Below are 18,731 nucleotides of genomic sequence, written 5' to 3'. Positions count from 1 at the left end.
GGGAAGAGTGTGATGTATCAGTGAATGGGGAGGGGGGGTTAAGGATAGGCCTTGTCAAAGAGGTAGGGTTTTAGGAGGGACTGAAAGATAGTTATGAACTCGGAGTCACAGATGGCTGGAGGGAGGGAGATCCAGAACCTAGGAGCAACCCTGGAGAAGGCATAGCCACAGGAAGTAGTTCGGGGGTCGGGGGTGCTGCGATCGCCAATGGGGGGGGAGGAATGTGCCCGCTCTACAGACTGCTATATCGGTCCAATAATACAGGACGATTCTTTTTTTATTATTATGAATTTTCAGCTCCCCCACTTCCCACGGCTATGGCTTAATGAGTTGCAGTACTCAAGACGGGAGGAGATGAATGCATGTACGAGGATTTCAGCGGCAGGACTGGAAAGGGAGGACCTGAATTTGGCAATGAAGAATGAGGGTTTGACAGTGTCTGATGTGGTGGTGAAAGCAGAGGAGGGTGAAGTCCAGGATGATGCCAAGGATGTGTGCATGGAGAGAGAAACAGTGGTGTTGCCAATGGTGAGGGTGTGGTTGCCAGCTTTGGTGAGAGTGAATTTGGTGCCATTGAGGAGTTCCGTTGTATCACTGTTGAGCTTGAGGAAGTTTTGTTGCATCCATGTTTTTATTGCAGAGAGGCAGGATTCAATGTGGGTCAGAGGTGGATTGAGGAGGGATTTGGTGCTGAGGTATATCTGGGTGTCATCAGCATAGCATTGGTCAAAGTGACGAGGATCTGACCAAGGGGGAGGATGTAGATGATGATGAGTAAAAAACAGAGCCCTGGGGGACACCCTGTGATTCATTGGCTTTAGGGGGACAGTACACAAGTATAGTGGCCATAGAGCAAGATGATTTGTAGGTGGAGGGGGTGATACAGGTAGCCATAACCAGCACAGCAAATGCAAATCAATTTATAAAAATTTTGACATGTGTTTTTCTGGATTTTTTTGTTGTTATTCTGTCTCTCACTGTTCAAATAAACCTACCATTAAAATTATAGACTGATCATTTCTTTGTCAGTGGGCAAACGTACAAAATCAGCAGGGGATCAAATACTTTTTTCCCTCACTGTATCTGGCGAATAAGCAAGGGGGAGGCGGGAGCTACACCGGGCCACAGGTGAGTCAAATCCGATAGGTATTCCAGAGGGAGGTATGGTGAGGGAAATCAAAGGCAATAATCCAGAGGTGGCTTAGGGAACAAGGAGGCTAGCAATCAGAGGAAGAGTCCAGGCAGGTGGAGTCTTCCTCTGGCTTCATTGCCCTCAGAGTTTTAGTTGAATTCTCCATCCGGTGGAAAGAAGCTTACAGAGAGGATGAGATTCCTGTGAACAACATTCTCTTTGGCTGTCTGTAGATCCTTGATTCTGTACACATTGATGTCTGGTTTCACTGATATCACTTCATATAGGGTTGAGTCCCATTTGTCTGCAATCTTCCTTTCACCTCTGTTGGCTAGTATCACTCTGTCTACTACTGTCAACGGTGATCATTTTACCTTGTGGTTGTAGAGCTTGGCATGACGTGTCTGTTCACAGAGGTTGTGCTTTTGAGCGATCTGGGCTGCTTCATTCAGGTCTCTCTTCAAGTGGGACACAAACTCCACTGTTTGTCTGCGAGGACATGCTGAAACATGACGTTGACGGTAAGTTGTAGGATTCTCCCAAACATGAGATAAAACAGCATGAAACCAGTCGTCTCATGCTCTGTGCAGTTGTTCAGCATTTGTAGCATTTGCGGCCACTTGGCTTTGGACTTCAAGGCAGAGCTCTGACCATACCACAGAGGGTTCTCTTTAAACACTCCGTAACCCCGTTTCTTATAGGATGATGGGGTGTAGTGTGTTATTTCTCTGTCAGCCATCTCCAACTGTTCTTTTATCAGTCTGCTTTGAACAATCGGTCCCTTTGTTGGAGTGGATATGCTTTGGAAATCTAGATATGTAGAAGAAGTCCTTCCACAGGCGACGAGCAACTTGCTTTGCAGTCTGGTTCTTGCATGGGAATGCATGGGCCATTTTTGAGAAGTGGTTGGTTACAACTAAAGTGTCTATAGACTTGTTGTCACTGTTTTGTGGTCCTAAAGTCAATGCAAACTAATTCCACTGGTTCTGAAGTGTGGATGTTTTCAAGTGGCGCACGAGCATGGGGCTCAGGAGTCTTTCCAACAATGCATCGATGGCAGTTCTTCACATGATTCACAATGTCACACTCCAGCCCAGTCCAAAATAATTGTTGTCTTGCTAGGGATATAGTGTTTGAGAGTGCCCTTGGTGACCAACTGTATCATGGAGGCCATTGAGAACTTGCTGCTTCAGCGAATTAGATATTGGAAGAGCTTTTTGTCAATTTTATGGTCTCTGTTCTCCTTGTGCAGTATGCCATCACGAATGTTGAGCTTGTTCAAGTGCTTCAGTAGTTTAATCACTCTGCGGGGCTCAGCTACACGCTCATGTCTGGTAGTGTCTTTGATGTTTCTTAACGTAGTATATGGCTCTACTCACAGTTCTGTCTTGCTCTTGCAGGCTTAAAAGCTTACTCTGAGGTAGAGCAGTGGTGTGGTCCTCCTGCTGTAGCTGAGGGATGGATGCCCCTGTTCCCAGTGCTTGACTCAGGCCATCAGTGCAGTGTGCATCCAAGACAGCAGAGAGTTCTTGACAGGTGAGGAAACCATGTGATGAAGGTGAGGTGCCCTCAACGGTCCTTTTGAATTGAGTCTTCATCTGGTGGGCTCAACACGGCTTGGCAGTTGTTGCTGACTCTGAAGGTGTCTTGTACAGTTCTATTTACTACTCCGTTGACTTGATCTAGGAGAGACAGAAGGCTCTGCCACAAGGAGATGGCTGATACATGAGTGGACGAAATGCTCTCTGCTCAATGGGTCGGATACTACATTCTTTGTATTAGGAACATACTTCATGTCAAAGCTTGGACATCCAACGTTGTTCACATGCATAGAGTCTTTCATGACACCAGGCGTGACCCAGATGCAGACACAGGAGGCAGATGGTTGGAGTCTTACAATGTTTATTAATCCAAAAGGAGTAGGCAAGAGAATGGTCGTGGACAGGCAAAAGGACAAACTGGCACAGAGAGACAGGAAACACAGGGATAAATACACTGGGAAAAATAAGCAACACCTGGAGGGGGTGGAGACAATCACAGGGACAGGTGAAACAGATCAGGGCGTGACCCCCCAGGACGCCTGGCGTTCTACCTGGGCGCATACCTGGCTGACCGGGGTGTCGGTGGAAATGGGCGATGAGGGCTGGGTCCAAGATGTCTTTAGCAGGAACCCAGCACCTCTCCTCCGGGCCATAACCCTTCAGTCAACCAGGTACTGGAAACCCCTGCCCCATGGTCGAACCCTCAGGAGGCATCTCACCGTATATGCTGGCTGGCCATCGATTACCTGGGGGGGAGGGACTCTACCCGCAGGGGCAGGTCCCGAGTGGAAAGCCATACCCTCTGCCCAATGCGGTAACGGGGAGCTGGGGTTCGGCGACGGTCTGCTTGTCGACGATACCTGGAGTAGGTCTTGAGAATAGCCGCCCTGGCTATTCTCCAGGTACGTCGACAGCGGCAGACAAACATCTGGGCCGAGGGTACGCTGACCTCCTGCTCTTGTTCCAGGAAGACTGGAGGCTGATACCCCATGGAGCACTCGAAAGGGGAGAGTCCCGTGGCAGAACAGGGAAGGGTGTGCCGGGCATACTCCACCCAGACCTGTTGACGGCTCCAGGTAGTGGGGTTGGTTGAGACCAGGCATCTCAAGGTGGTTTCCAGGTCTTGGTTGGCTCGCTCCGACTGACCATTGTTTTGGGGATGGAATCCGGATGACAGGCTAGCCGACGACCCAATAAGGGTGCAGAATGCCTTCCAGAACTGAGACCAGAACTGAGGATCCCGATCGGAGACCATGTCTACCGGGAGTCCATGGATCCGGAAGACATGCTGCACCATAAGCTGGGCCGTCTCCTTGGCAGAAGGTAGTTTGGGGAGAGGGATGAAATGGGCGGCCTTGGAGAACCGATCGATTACCGTCAGAATGACAGTGTTGCTATCAGACGGAGGGAGCCCAGAGATATGAGACCAGGGATGATGAGGGACTGGTAGTGGCTGAAGGAGGCCAGAAGGAGCTTGCCATGTAGTCTTGTTCTGAGCACACACAGTGCATGCGGCGACGAAGGCAGAGACGTCAGGAACCATTGTAGGCCACCATAAACGTTGTCGGAGGAAGGCTAGTGTACGATGGGACCCTGGATGACAGGTCAGCCTGGAGGAATGAGCCCATTCCAGGACCCGGGACCGGACTGGGTTAGGGACAAACTGCCGGTTAGCTGGACCCCCTTCAGGTCCAGGCTGGGAGCGTTGCGCCTCGCAAACCATGTTCTCAATACCCCAATCCACAGTGGCAGCAAGGCATGAGGTAGGAAGAATGTTTTGGAGGTTGAGAGTGTGGCAGAGGAACTGTATAGGCGGTAGGAAATGGTGAAGTTGAATCTGGTAAACAAGAGGGCCCACCGGGCCTGCCTGGATTTGAGGCGCTTGGCTGTACGGAGATATTCCAAGTTTTTATGTTCGGTCCAGACCAAGAATGGCTGTTCTGCTCCTTCCAGCCAGTGCCTCCACTCTTCCAACGCCATCTTAACCACCAGGAGTTCTGGGTTGCCTACATCGTAGTTCCTCTCTGCAGGATTGAGACAGGAAGGCATAGGGATGAAGCTTTTGGTCCTGGGCAGATCGCTGGGACAGGATGGCCCCCACTCCAACATCCATAGCATCAACTTCCACCACAAATTGACACGAGGGGTCCGGATGGATGAGGAACCGATGTGAACCGATGCTTTAGGTCAACAAAGGCTTTGTCGACAGCTGGAGACCATTTGAACGGTACCTTGGGAGAGGTGAGTGCCGAGAGGGGGGCCGCCAAGTTGCTGTAATCCCGAATGAAACAGCGGTAGAAGTTAACAAAACCAAGCAACCGTTGCAACTGCACCCTGGACGTTGGTTGAGGTTAATCCACCACTGCTTTCTCCTTTCCAGGAGCCATCTGAATATTTCTCTCAGCAATGACACATCCCAGAAAGGTGATAGTAGAGCGGTGGAACTCACACTTCTCGGCTTTCGCAAACTATTGGTTCTCCAGGAGGCGCTGAAGGACCTGTCTGACATGAAGTACATATTCTTGGGCAGATCGGGAAAAAAACACAATGTCGTCAAGGTAAATGAACACAAAACGGTTTAGCATGCAGGGTCTTGTCCTTCTTCTCCACAAAGAAAAACCTTGCGCCAGCAGGAGATGCAGACGGATGGACGGGGCCAGTGGCCAGAGACTCCTCTATGTGTTCCTCCATAGCTTTGGTCTCTGGTCCGGACAGAGAATACAACCGACCCCAAGGTGGTGTAGTGCCTGGGAGAAGATCAATGGCACAGTGATAAGGACGGTGCGGGGGAAGGGAAGTAGCATGTGCCTTACTGAACACATCCAGGAGGTCATACCAGCAACCCGTAATTGAACGAGCACAGTACTATGGGTGACTTCCCCTATAGAGCGGCCGTCCAGTGTCCTAGCATCTATGGGAACAGAGAGAGAGGCTCCCCACAGCACAAGCCCAAAAAAGGGTGTGTGGGTGATGGGAATTAGGGAACTCCCAGTCTGACTCACCATAGTGCTGGTACCCACTAGAGACAAGGGTTTCCTAATAGGGCAGGTAGCTATAAAATGTCTTGCCCCTCCACAGTATAGACAACCGTTACTGTTCGTCCTCCGTGAGCATTCCCCAACTGATAACCTAGCTCTTCCCAACTGCATAGGCTCAGGAGTATCCAACTCACCCATCGTAGATTCCCGAGAGCACTCGGGTGGCTTCGAATCCTCTCTGAAAAGCTGCCTTTGGAAACTTCCGGATTCCCCCGAAGGTGAACGAGCCATAGCGGGTGCACGAGAGTGCCCGAGACCAGACCTCCTCTCACTCCTACGTTCCCTTAGGTGTCCATTGATTTTGATGGTTAGGGCGATAAGGGAGTCGAGGTCCACCGGCAATTCCCGAGCAGCTAGCTCATCCTTTACCTCCTCAGATAATCCGTGTAGAAAAGTATCGAAAAGAGACTCTGGATTCCAGGCACTCTCGGCGGCCAACGTGCGAAAATCAACCACGTAGCCTGCCACACTACGGGAGTTTTGACGTAAGTCCAGCAGTTTACTGGCCGCCTTTCTCCCGGATACCGGAGACTCAAATACCTTTCTCACCTCTGCCATAAATTCCTCCAGATGACCACAAATGGCAGATTGTTGCTCCCAAACTGCCGTAGCCCAGGAGAGCGCCCTTCCCGACATTAGCGTAATAATATACGCTATCTTCGATCGGTCTGAGGGAAACGAAAATGGCTGTAGCTCAAAAATAAGCGAGCACTGAGAAAGAAAACCCCGGCAGGTACCAGGATTCCCCAAATAACGCTCCGGAGGAGGTATGCGGGGTTCTCCGGGATAGGCTGTACAAACTCACCACAGAGAGGAACAAAATTACTGAGTGATTGGGGTTTTTCAAGGGTGGCAGTCAGCCTTTGAGCTAACTCCCTGATTTGCTCAATAATATCCTTTAACCCATGGTCGTGGCGTTCCGTCAAGGAACTGAGCCCTTCCAAAAGGCCCTGTAACAACTCAATGTCTCCCAATGGTGGCTCCATGCAGGGAGACAGCGTGGCAGAGCTGGTCCAAGTCTGCTGGGTCTGTCATGGGCAGTTCGTACTACCATGACGCAAGGTGAGACCCAGATGCAGACACAGGAGGCAGATGATTGGAGTTTTACAATGTTTATTAATCCAAAAGGAGTAGGCAAGAGAATGGTCGTGGACAGGCAAAAGGTCAAAACCAGATCATAGTCCAGAAACAGGCAAGGGTCAAAACCGGGGAGGACAGGAAAAATAGCAAAAAGCAGAAGAATGGGGAAAACGCTGGTTGACTTGGAAAACAAACAAGATGAACTGGCACAGAGAGACAGGAAACACAAGGATAAATACACAGTGGAAAATAAGCGACACCTGGAGGGGGTGGAGACAATCATAGGAACAGGTGAAACAGATCGGGGCGTGACAGAGTCAGGTTTCGTCAGTGTGTACACTACCAGTCAAAAGTTTGGACACCTACTCATTCAAGGGTTTTTCTTTATTTTTACTATTTTCTACATTGTAAAATAATAGTGAAGACATCAAAACTATGAAATAACACATATGGAATCATGAAGTAACCAAAAAAGTGTTAAATCAAAATATATTTTATATTTGAGATTCTTCAAGTAGCCACCCTTTGCCTTGATGACAACTATGCACTCTTGGCGTACTCTCAACCAGCTTCATGAGGTTGTCACCTGGAATGCATTTAAATTAACAGGTGTGCCTTGTTTAAAGTTAATTTGTGAATTTATTTCCTTCTTAATGCGTTTGAGCCAATCAGTTGTGTTGTGACAAGGTAGGCGTAGTATACAGAATATAGCCCTATTTGGTACAAGACCAAATCCATATTATGGCAAGAACAGCTCAAAGAGAAATGACAGACGATCATTACTTTAAGACATGAAGGTCAGTCAATCTGAAAAATGTTGTGCAGCCGCAAAAACCATCAAGCGCTATGATAAAACTGGCTCTCATGAGGACCGCCACAGGAAAGGAAGACCCAGAGTTAACCCAGAGGATAAGTTCATTATAGTTACCAGCCTCAGAAATTGCAGACCAAATGAATGCTTCACAGAGTTCAAGTAACAGACATCTCAATATCAACTGTTCAGAGGAGACTGCATGAATCAGGACTTCATGGTTGAATTGCTGCAAAGAAACCACTACTAAAGTACACCAATAAGAAAAAGAGACTTGCTTGGGCCAAGAAACATGAGCAATGGACATTAACCCTGTGTGATTTTTGGTTCCAACCGCTGTGTCTTTGTGAGACGCAGAGTAGGTGAATGAATGATCTCTGCATGTGTGGTTCCCACGGTGAAGCATGGAGGAGGAGGTGTGATTGTGTGGAGGTGCTTTGCTGGTGACACTCTGTGATGTTCTTAGAATTCAAGGCACAGCCATTATGACTACCACAGCATTCTGCAGTGATACACCATCCCATCAGGTTTGCGTTTAGTGGGACTATCATTTGTTTTTCAACAGGAAAATGACCCAAAACACACCTCCAGGCTGTGTAAGGGCTATTTGACCAAGAAGAAGAGTGATGGAGTGCTGCATCAGATGACCTGGCCTCCACAATCACCCGACCTCAACCCAATTGAGATGGTTTGGGATGAGTTGTACCTCAGAGTGAAGGAAAAGCAGCGAACAAGTGCTCAGCATATGTGGGAACTCGTTCAAGACTGTTGGAAAATAATTCCTCATGAAGCTGGTTGAGAGAATGCCAAGAGTGTGCAAAGCTGTCATCAAGGCAAAGGGTGGCTACTTATAAACGAACACTTTGTTTGGTTACTACATGATTCCATATGTGTTATTTCATAGTTTTGATGTCTTCACTATTATTCTACAATGTAGAAAATAGTAAAAATAAAGAAAAACCCTTGAATGAGTAGGTGTGTCCCAACTTTTGACTGGTATTGTATGTTAGCTGGTTATTGTTAGCTCAGGCTGTGAAGTGTCGTCGCTTTAGCCAGTGGCTAAACTTGGATCTTCTTTTGAAAGTGTTATTCCATCATAGCAGGGCTCCAGACTTAGATTTTCCCCTGGTGGCACTGGTGCCACTCACTTTTTCAGTTGGTGGCAGCAGCCCATGATTTGGTGGCACCCAAAAATAAATTTCCGCAGTTTCACACTATAGAATACATTTGAGTCATTATCTTATCAAGTCATTACAAGGTCATTCACAATGCTTTATTAAGCGGTCTAATAGACTACTGAGATCGTATTCAATAAATAAGTTGTTTCATCTACAGTGAGGGGATAAAATATTTGATCCCCTGCTGATTTTGTACGTTTGCCCACTGACAAAGAAATGATCAGTCTATAATTTTAATGGTAGGTTTATTTGAACAGTGCGAGACAGAATAACAACCCCAAAATCCAGAAAAACGCATGTCAAAAATGTTATAAATTGATTTGCATTTTAATGAGAGAAATACCGTAATTTCCGGACTATAAGCCGCAACTTTTTTCCCACGCTTTGAACCTCGCGGCTTAAACAATGACGCGGCTAATATATGGATTTTTCCCGCTTTCAATTTAAAAAAAATTGTGTGACGTGCTCAGTTTTTTGGCGGCATGAAGCTTTCATTAGACCATTGAAATTGCCTAACGGGTTAAGGTCAAACAACTTTTTTATTTACTGTTTAGATTAAATCGAGCGCTCTCAAACTTCCCATCATTCTGATTACGGTAGTCATTTTGTCACCCTCATCATGGCAAAGACACGGAGAAATGCATATGATGCAGCATTCAAGTTGAAGGCGATTGATCTGGCTGTTGGAAAAGGAAATAGAGCTGCTGCACGGGAGCTTGGTCTTAATGAGTCGATGATAAGACGTTGGAAACAGCAGCGTGAGGAATTGACTCAGTGCAAAAAGACAACTAAAGCTTACTGCTAATATTACATTTTTTGTTACAAGCCGTGTTTCGTTAAAGCCTATTTATTTTTGTTACAAGCCGTGTTTCGTTAAAGCCTGTGTAAAGTTAATTTGTTTCAATGTACCGGTAGGCACCTGCGGCTTATAGACATGTGCGGCTTATTTATGTTCAAAATAATACTTTTTTTTTTTATTCAGTGGGTGCGCTCAATAGTCTGGAAATTACGGTAAGTATTTGACCCCCTCTCGATCAGAAAGATTTCTGGCTCCCAGGTGTCTTTTCTTCAGGTAACGAGCTGAGATTAGGAGCACACTCTAAAAGGGAGTGCTCCTAATCTCAGTTTGTTACCTGTATGAAAGACACCTGTCCACAGAAGCAATCAAATCAATCAGATTCCAAACTCTCCACCATGGCCAAGACCAAAGATCAAGGATGTAAGGGACAAGATTGTAGACCTACACAAGGCTACAAGACCATCGCCAAGCAGCTTGGTGAGAAGGTGACAACAGTTGGTGCGATTATTCGCAAATGGAAGAAACACAAAATAACTGTCAATCTCAATCGGCCTGGGGCTGCATGCAAGATCTCACCTCGTGGAGTTGCAATGATCATGAAAACGGTGAGGAATCAGCCCAGAACTACACGGGAAGATCTTGTCAATGATCTCAAGGCAGCTGGGACCATAGTCACCAAGAAAACAATTGGTAACACACTACGCCGTGAAGGAGTGAAATCCTGCAGCGCCCGCAAGGTCCCCCTGCTCAAGAAAGCACATATACATGCCTGTCTGAAGTTTGCCAATGAACATCTGAATGATTCAGAGGACAACTGGGTGAAAGTGTTGTGGTCAGATGAGACCAAAATGGAGCTCTTTGGCATCAACTCAACTTGCTGTGTTTGGAGGAGGAGGAATGCTGCCTATGACCCCAAGAACACCATCCCCACCGTCAAACATGGAGGTGGAAACATTATGCTTTGTGGGTGTTTTTCTGCTAAGGGGACAGGACAACTTCACCATATCAAAGGGACGATGGACGGGGCCATGTACCGTCAAATCTTGGGTGAGAACCTCCTTCCCTCAGCCAGGGCATTGAAAATGGGTCGTGGATCGGTATTCCAGCATGACAATGACCCAAAACACACGGCCAAGGCAACAAAGGAGTGGCTCAAGAAGGAGCACATTAAGGTCCTGGAGTGGCCTAGCCAGTCTCCAGACCTTAATCCCATAGAAAATCTGTGGAGGGAGCTGAAGGTTCGAGTTGCCAAACGTCAGCCTCGAAACCTTAATGACTTGGAGAAGACCTGCAAAGAGTAGTGGGACAAAATCCCTCCTGAGATGTGTGCAAACCTGGTGGCCAACTACAAGAAACGTCTGACCTCTGATTACCAACAACAAGGGTTTTGCCACCAAGTACTAAGTCATGTGTCCCGTGTGGCTCAGTTGGTAGAGCATGGTGTTTGCAACGCCAGGGTTGTGGGTTCAATTCCCACGGGGGTCAGTACAAAAAATGAATAAAAAATTAAATGTATGAAATGTATGCATTCACTACTGTAAGTCGCTCTGGATAAGAGCGTCTGCTAAATGACTAAAATGTAAAAAATGTAATGTTTTGCAGAGGGGTCAAATACTTATTTCCCTCATTAAAATGCAAATCATTTTATAACATTTTTTACATGTGTTTTCCTGGATTTTTGTTGTTGTTATTCTGTCTCTCACTGTTCAAATAAACCTACCATTAAAATTATAGACTGATAATTTCTTTGTCAGTGGGCAAACGTACAAAATCAACAGGGGATCAAATACTTTTCCCCCTCACTGTAGGCCTAATTCACCACCTGTGTAAGTGAAAAACTCAAAACACATGAGCTAGATCACTAATTCTAAATATAACATCTACTGCTAGCAGCCATGTATTAATCTAACAGTAAATGTAATGTCCTAAAAAACTTTGCAATGAGGCCTGGTGCACTCACGATGGCCGATACCGAATTTCACGCTCTTCGTATTTCAAAGCCATATCAGATATCTTGATTGTAAAACAGTGTGCTTTGAGATCTGTTTGCACACCAAATTCACAGAGGTGGCCATGAAACTTGACAGATCTTCTAAAAAAGTGGTACTCTTTGAGAGTCAGCTTCAGGTTGTGTGTTGACAGAGAACACCATCTGGAGGCATTCAAGAGCTAGCTGCTCAGTAGGGGCAAAGACCATTGGGTCATCAAGGTAGCACAGTAGGCTTGTGAAGTTCTCATCACCGAATATGGACATCATCATGTGCATGAACCTCGCTGGACTGTTCAAAAGGTCCTGCGGTAACCTACTGAGTCCAAAGGGTGATGAAAACCCTGTGTACCTTTTGTCTTATTTGTGTAAAGGAACCTTAATGAGATCGATTGTCGTGAGATCGATTGTCGAGTAGCAAACATTTCCACTGAGTGCAGCTAGGTGTGCATCTCTTCCTTTGTTCTTGATGGGGTGTCGTAGCTCTGTGTGCAGTGCACATTAGACTGGATACTGTCAGACTCTGGTAAGTCCTCTACTGTAATGCAAGGAGACACATCAGCGATTTTTGCATTTCTCCTCAGAATGATTGTCTCGTTTGTAAGATTGACTATTTTCAATTGGATAGAACCATCTACCCATAATGGAGTGATAACCCTTCCTACCAGTATGTGTTTTGGTCTGGACTTGGATTGAGTGGGTTCAATGATCACTGTGCTGCTTAATGATATAACTGCAGACGCAGGTAAATTGCCCTAAACAAGATGTTCACTCTGTGGCTGTAATGTAACCCTTTGCTTGAGCTTGACTATACCTACTCTGTCTGACACAGACTCACATCTCAACCTCTCTGAATTGGAAAGAAGTGACAAACTGACAGTGTTCTTCACTTTAATTATTGTCAGGCAAGGACATGAGTCTCCAGTAACTGTTTCTTTTTGCCGTTGCTCCCTAGTATCATCTCATCAGCTTGACCTGGTACAACAAGTGCAGGAATGATACGTCAAGGTCATACATTGCTTTAGGGGTAACTTGATGACCACCACAGCCATCAATGACACCATCAGTCAAATATATTTTCATGGAATGACTGGATTGTAACAGGCTTGCTTCGGTTGCCTCACTCAGAGTGCATGCCATTGATCCACTTTAGCGTAGGGCCATTTTCGACAGAGACAGGTGTGTAAAATAAACTGTCAGTCCTCTGAATTCCCTCTGCCCCTTGAAAAATGACAGTTTTGTGGTCTGGGATACTGTTGCTGTCAAGCTGGTATAGTGACTCACGATCTTCCATATCATCAATGGTGGTGATGGGAGTCTCAATCTTATGATTTGCACTGTCCTCTCCTGAGCGCAGACCAGTTAATTTCCCTGCTCCAACGGAGTCGTGGTTCTCTTCATCTCCCGGGCAGTTGCGCCTTGAATGGTCAGCTGAATGACACCTGAAACACCGCCTGTTCTCACGGCAGAGTAGCATTATGGCACACAGAGCATGGTGTGGCATTCAGGCGTTCATCTTGTGTAGTTTACTAGCAGTCCTTTTCCGAGTTAGACTGAGCTGGGCCAGGCAGCAAGACATTCTCTAGCATATCAATTACTCTCTAGAGTAACGGTGAGGTGTGCGAGGGGTAGTGCATCATCAGTTTACCTCGTCATGTCAGTCATTGCATACCTTCGAGAGCTATTTATAACTTGGCAGAAATGTCCAGATCAACTAGCCCATGTCAGCTGTTTTTTAGCGAGGTTTTTTAGCCCACTCAAATATCCCATGAGCTCACATAAAACATGGTAAAATGTGTAGAATTCTAGGAAATTGGTTTTAAAACTGCAATAATTTACTCTGCACCCCATGACAAAATGTGTAGAATTGCAGGAAATAAGCTTTAAACCTGCAAAATGTTCTCTTCGCCAATAAGAAGGGTCTTAACAGTTTGTGTCATGAACAGTGCTAGACGTGGCGTGCGCGCACACAGAATGTTCCCCAATGCTGGAAGGGGGGCCTGAGTGAAAATGTTTGGGAACTCCTGCTCTAGAACAGTGATCTGAGCTCTTGTTGTGGCTGTGGCTCCTGTTTATCTGCGAATCAGACTGAAGTAAAAGTAACCTTGATTCTGTTCACTGGGATTCTCTCACTCGTTTCTCTATGCACTTTTGCATTTGCTTTGAAGCTCATCTCAACGTGGTAGTCGTTTAGCACATCTTGTACTGTGCAGACCACTTGTCAATAGTCCTGGCTCTGAATGTGAAGGCTAGTTCTTTGCTTGGACAGTTCATGATGAACATGTGAGTAATGTCTGTGTTGAGATCATCCTTTGCCTTACCCTGCTCCTTCAGGCCTTCTGTAGCAGTGTCTGTTGCTCGATTCAGTCTCAACCAGTATTCATATGGATCCTCCTGTTCTTTGAGTAGAATTGTGCAGAAATCTTCGAGTGGGATATATATGAGTATTGACTGCAGCTGAAATGCTTCCTTAGGAGACCATTAATGGCATCTGGGCTAGTATGAATGTCACTGTTTCTGATTCCAATTTAGACTACATCTTTTGTTCTGTGCCTGAGATGGATGAGAATCTTTTCGGCCTGTTTCTCTTTTTTCATGTTTCATGGGCTGGTGCACCAACTGAAAAAGTTTGTGGCACAAGTGCCACCAGGGGAGAACGTTAGTCTGGAGCCCTGTAAAATGTCTTATTTGACACCAAGTCAACAGTAGTTGTTATCAGTATGATACAAATGTGAATTAAGACATTATAACAACATAATGTCAGTTTTTATCCCAGGGCATTCAATTCTTAACTCGTCCACAACAATTTTCCATAGATCTGCTGTGGATTACCCAGAATTCCATACCCTTACCACTGAGTGCATTAGACAATGTAAGCACACTAATGTGCCAAGAGTTGGCGTATTCCCCATTTTATGCAGGAATTTAACAATTTATTTACACCTTTACATTCAGAAATGTATCAAGTTGGGTATATACCAGCTGACATTTTAATACAAATAAGAAGTAATTTTATGGACAATGATGACCTGTAATTTTACTCTCACAACAACCTGTCATCTTGTCTCTCCAGGTGTTTCCAGGTCTTCAAAGTCATCCATCAGTTAGTAGATACAGAGGAGGACATTCTTATGGTAAATTCCATTGTCTATGGTCACTTATTTGCAGCTTCACTAACTTAAACAATCTCACCCATAAACCTAACACTATTGACTCGATGGAGCCTGGAGCCAATCTAGCATTGAACACGTTTAAAAAAAAATCTGTCCTTGTTTCTAGGTTGCCAAAGATGTCATCAGGGAATTTGCAGCTGATGGAGTAAAATATCTAGAACTGAGAAGTACCCCACGAAAGGAGAAGACCACAGGCAAGGCCACATGCTAGACACACTGGATTGGATTGCTTATATGCAGGGCTTCGCTTACATTTGTTTTGTATAACTTAGGAATGACAAAGAGAAGGTATGTGGAAACAGTCATCGAGGCCATCCGTCAATGTAAAAATGAGGGAGTTGACATTGAAGTCAGGTATGTTTTCAATGCATTTGTAATGCTTGCTTTACTTATGAATGCTGAAGTACTGTTTCCAAACAATCAAGGACAGAGCCTCGTGTGGCGGTTAAGAGCATAGCGCTTGCAATGCTGGGGTTGTGGGTTTGATTCCCACAGGGGACCAGTACAAAAAAAACGATGAAAATGTATTAATTATCTGGATAAGAGCGAATGCTAAATGACTCAAATGTAAATATTGGTAGAAATTGGTATGGTAATAGCTATAAAAAGTTATAGTAACTTACAATGAAAACATTGATACCTTAAGTAACATAATATATTTTCCCCCATTTAGGTTCCTGGTAGCTGTTGACCGTAGGAATGGGGCCGAGGTTGCTATGGAGACCGTTAAACTGGCAGAGGACTTCATGCTGTCTACCGATGGTCTGGTGGTGGGGCTGGACCTCAGTGGAGATCCTACGGTCAGTAGTGGATCAGTGCCTTGCTTGCTTATGGTTGACACGTTTCTCAAGATGACATAAATGCACTGATTCTAAGTCACTCTGAATAGGAGCTTCTGCTAAATTACTGAAATGTAAAATGTTTCTTATTTCCAAGGTGGGCCATGGCAGAGATCTCCTTCCCGCCTTGCAAAAAGCCAAGAACTGTGGACTAAAACTCTCTCTACACCTGTCCGAGGTAGGTAGCATCAAAACTTAACTGATTCAAGCAATTCCAAATGATGTATGGATAAGTTTTTCATTAGTTTTGACAAATGCAATGTTCCAGGTGCCATCTCAGGCAGACGAATCAGAGCTGCTGCTAAACATTCCACCTGACAGGATTGGTCATGGGACTTACTTACACCCTGAAGTGGGTGGGTCACAAAGCCTGGTTGATACAGTACGGAAGCATAACACACCTCTGGGTAAGAATAGTATGTTCAGGGCAGGAAGGACAGTCTAGTGATTGCTCTAAAAGGGTTATTTATTGTCCACTGTAAAGCTAGATTTTTTGTTGTTGATCTAAATATATTTTTTAAATGATCAAGGCTAAAGTGTATATATATAAACTGTTTAGTATTGATCTTGTGGTAGCTAATGTTGCCTCTGTCCAAGCTTTCATATACTGTACTTTTCCTAAACCTTTCCTCGCAGAACTATGCCTAACCTCTAATGTCAAGGGTCAGACAGTGTCATCGTATTCTCAACATCACTTCCTGTACTGGTACCAAATGGGACACCCTAGTGTGATCTGTGTAAGTGTTTGCCCGAAATGTGTCTGATGCATAAACGTTTAACTATTAATTCAACACTTCTGTTTAACTTGCAAGTCAGAGTTGCACACTTATTTTGTGGGAGTGTGACAGTACTCTTGTTTTCAGACAGACGACAAGGGGGTGTTCTGCACGGACCTGTCTCAGGAGTACCAGTTGGCAGCCTCTACCTTCAACCTCAGTCAGGAGGACATGTGGACTCTGTCCCAGAAGGCGATAGACTGCACCTTCGCCCCAGACCTAAAGCAGCAGCTACACCAGAAGTGGCTCGAGCTACGGCCAACGCTGTTCCAGTTATGACGCGCTGCTTGACATCTATGGGATCAGAATAACCAATCTTGACCATTTGAGTAGTTATGAGATGTAGATTAGTGATTCCAGCAGAGCCCCCCCCCCCCCCCACGTGCTTCTCAGAATAGATGAAGAATGCAGGACCATGAGTCATTTACAAAAGGGAGACATTTTGTATTAGTAAAGTAGTTTATCAATAAAACATACATCATGCTGCTTTAATAAGTTGCTTTTACTTGTCTTCCAGTAAGTATAAAGGTATCATGTAGGCTACTTTACTTTCCATGCGAAACTTATTCTCCGCAAACAAATACTAGAACAGAAGGCAGGTACGTTTTCCATTCACTGAAGATTGAGGCAAGGTGACATAACGGTCAAAAGAATCAGATCTGGGTCATATTATGTAAAACGTATGCTCATCATTCAATGAATCATCTTTAAGTATGTTGATCCTTGCAGACTCCAACTCATCTGAATGTAAGCAACTCAATATATTGTTGGTACTGGATTAAATGAGCCGGTTACAGTAGGTACAGGAAAAGGCAGGTGATAAATTGATTTGGACTAGGCGGTGGAACCATAACCAAATAATTATTATATTTCTATGGGTGGAACTGTCACCACTGTATGCTGTCTCCTATCCTCAGGTGGTGGGTACACAAGAAAGTCTAGAATGATTCTAATTTTCATTCTATGGATGGAACTCTGTCCCATTCCATCTAACCCTTGGGTACAGGGCTATGCACAGAGAAAGGTGACACTGCCATTGGTCAAAGCACAGTCCTACTGCTGTATTCTAAGGTTGTTATAGTAAACTGAAATAATGAAACCTATTTGAACTCCAAAACAAACAAACCATTATGAATTATGTTCAGTTTGTTTTTGGGGGAAATATCTAATGGGGTGCTAATGTTTTGTTCTTTTCTAAAGTGGTTTTTAAGTGTCTGGATCTGGCAGGTCATATTGAGACTGACTTTAAATTTTAAAAGTAGATTCAGCGTGATGAAGCTGCCACGAGCAGCACCGCAGATATTGGGCAGTGAGGCAGAAGCAACCGACTAGACGGGGGAGGTGCACCTGCGACAGCCTAAAGTCAGACACTGTGGTTTTCCAACAGCAAGGTCTGATCAACATTGCAGTGTTTATAAAAGGCTTTCTTTATAATGTCGAGATGAACACATTTTGAACCCCCATATCACACACAGAGTGTGTGTACACATTGTACAATCAATTAGTGAGCCTTAAATAAAACATTTTGGGGAATATAATGTATATATTTCATCTCTCGCTCTACTATTGGCAAATTGGTTTGTTTCATTCACATCATTGGTCAAACAAAAACACCCTAATGATTGGTTGACAATAGAACGTCCCACAATGCAGGCAGCAGTTAGAGAAACTGCAGAAACTTGCAGTCAAAACTCCATGACCTTTCAACACATGATTTTTGTAAAGTTCATGCAATCAACAATTAGGTGCAAGTCGGACAACTTCTATCCCGGAATGCAAAACTTTTTTTTTTTTAAAGCGGCTGCTCGAACGTGCCCATTCAGACGAGTATGATGCAAGACTGCTCTCACAGTCGAACAGAGTATGTGTGGCATTCGCACGGGTAACTACGGGAACAATACAGCGGAGAAGCCTCACGCTTCAGCGCTCCTGGTTGTTGCGGAAATTGACCCATTACCATGGTTTACTTCGTGAATCTACCTTTAAACCCAACCTAAGACCTGACCCAGCAGCTTGTGCATTGCTGCCCCAGTGACAAGAAGTGACATCCCAAAAAACACAAACACTATACAACACGTCTCCCAGCCTTCCATGCAAAGGCTTCTTTCTGTCCATAAGACAAACTAAATTATATAAAAACGAAATAGAAATGTTTTTAATGAAACTAACTAGTAAAGTGGATCTGAAAAAAAAAACAATTTCTAATAAAAATCTTAAAAGCTAATATAAAAACTATAATTTACACTATAACGGCCTCTTTTCAAACTTGTTCTTCTCCTTGCCTCCTCCCTTCTTTGCCTTCTTCAGTTTGCCGTGTCGTGTATCTCCTCCCTGGTTTTTGTCTGGCCTCGGCTGCTCATACTTCCTCTTCTTGTCA

At 45.0% G+C, this 18,731-nt stretch overlaps 2 protein-coding genes across 3 annotated transcripts in view; one reads left to right on the top strand and one right to left on the bottom strand.

Moving 5' to 3' along the window:
* Positions 1-16,849, top strand: part of mapda (N6-Methyl-AMP deaminase) — a 26,847-nt gene extending 9,998 nt beyond the window's left edge. Inside the window, exons 3-10 of one of the 2 annotated variants that reach the window (XM_045696839.2) lie at positions 14,640-14,700; positions 14,846-14,933; positions 15,012-15,093; positions 15,413-15,539; positions 15,676-15,756; positions 15,847-15,985; positions 16,215-16,315; positions 16,446-16,849. In XM_045696839.2, the coding sequence (XP_045552795.1) occupies positions 14,640-14,700; positions 14,846-14,933; positions 15,012-15,093; positions 15,413-15,539; positions 15,676-15,756; positions 15,847-15,985; positions 16,215-16,315; positions 16,446-16,553 (787 nt within the window). In that variant the 3' untranslated portion in view covers positions 16,554-16,849. Of the gene's footprint in view, positions 1-14,639; positions 14,701-14,845; positions 14,934-15,011; positions 15,094-15,412; positions 15,540-15,675; positions 15,757-15,846; positions 15,986-16,214; positions 16,316-16,441 lie in introns of both variants that reach the window. The other variant, XM_014147635.3, reaches the window with a different exon arrangement.
* Positions 16,795-18,731, bottom strand: part of nat10 (N-acetyltransferase 10) — a 39,537-nt gene continuing 37,600 nt past the window's right edge. Inside the window, exon 27 of the mRNA XM_014147631.3 lies at positions 16,795-18,731. Within this exon, the coding sequence (XP_014003106.1) occupies positions 18,599-18,731 (133 nt within the window). The 3' untranslated portion in view covers positions 16,795-18,598.

Source organism: Salmo salar, chromosome 16, assembly GCF_965601325.2.
Source record: "Salmo salar chromosome 16, fSalSal1, whole genome shotgun sequence".
Classification (NCBI taxonomy): Eukaryota; Metazoa; Chordata; class Actinopteri; order Salmoniformes; family Salmonidae; genus Salmo; species Salmo salar.
Note: the sequence above shows the minus strand (reverse complement) of the source record. Positions and strands in the feature narration are given on the sequence as shown.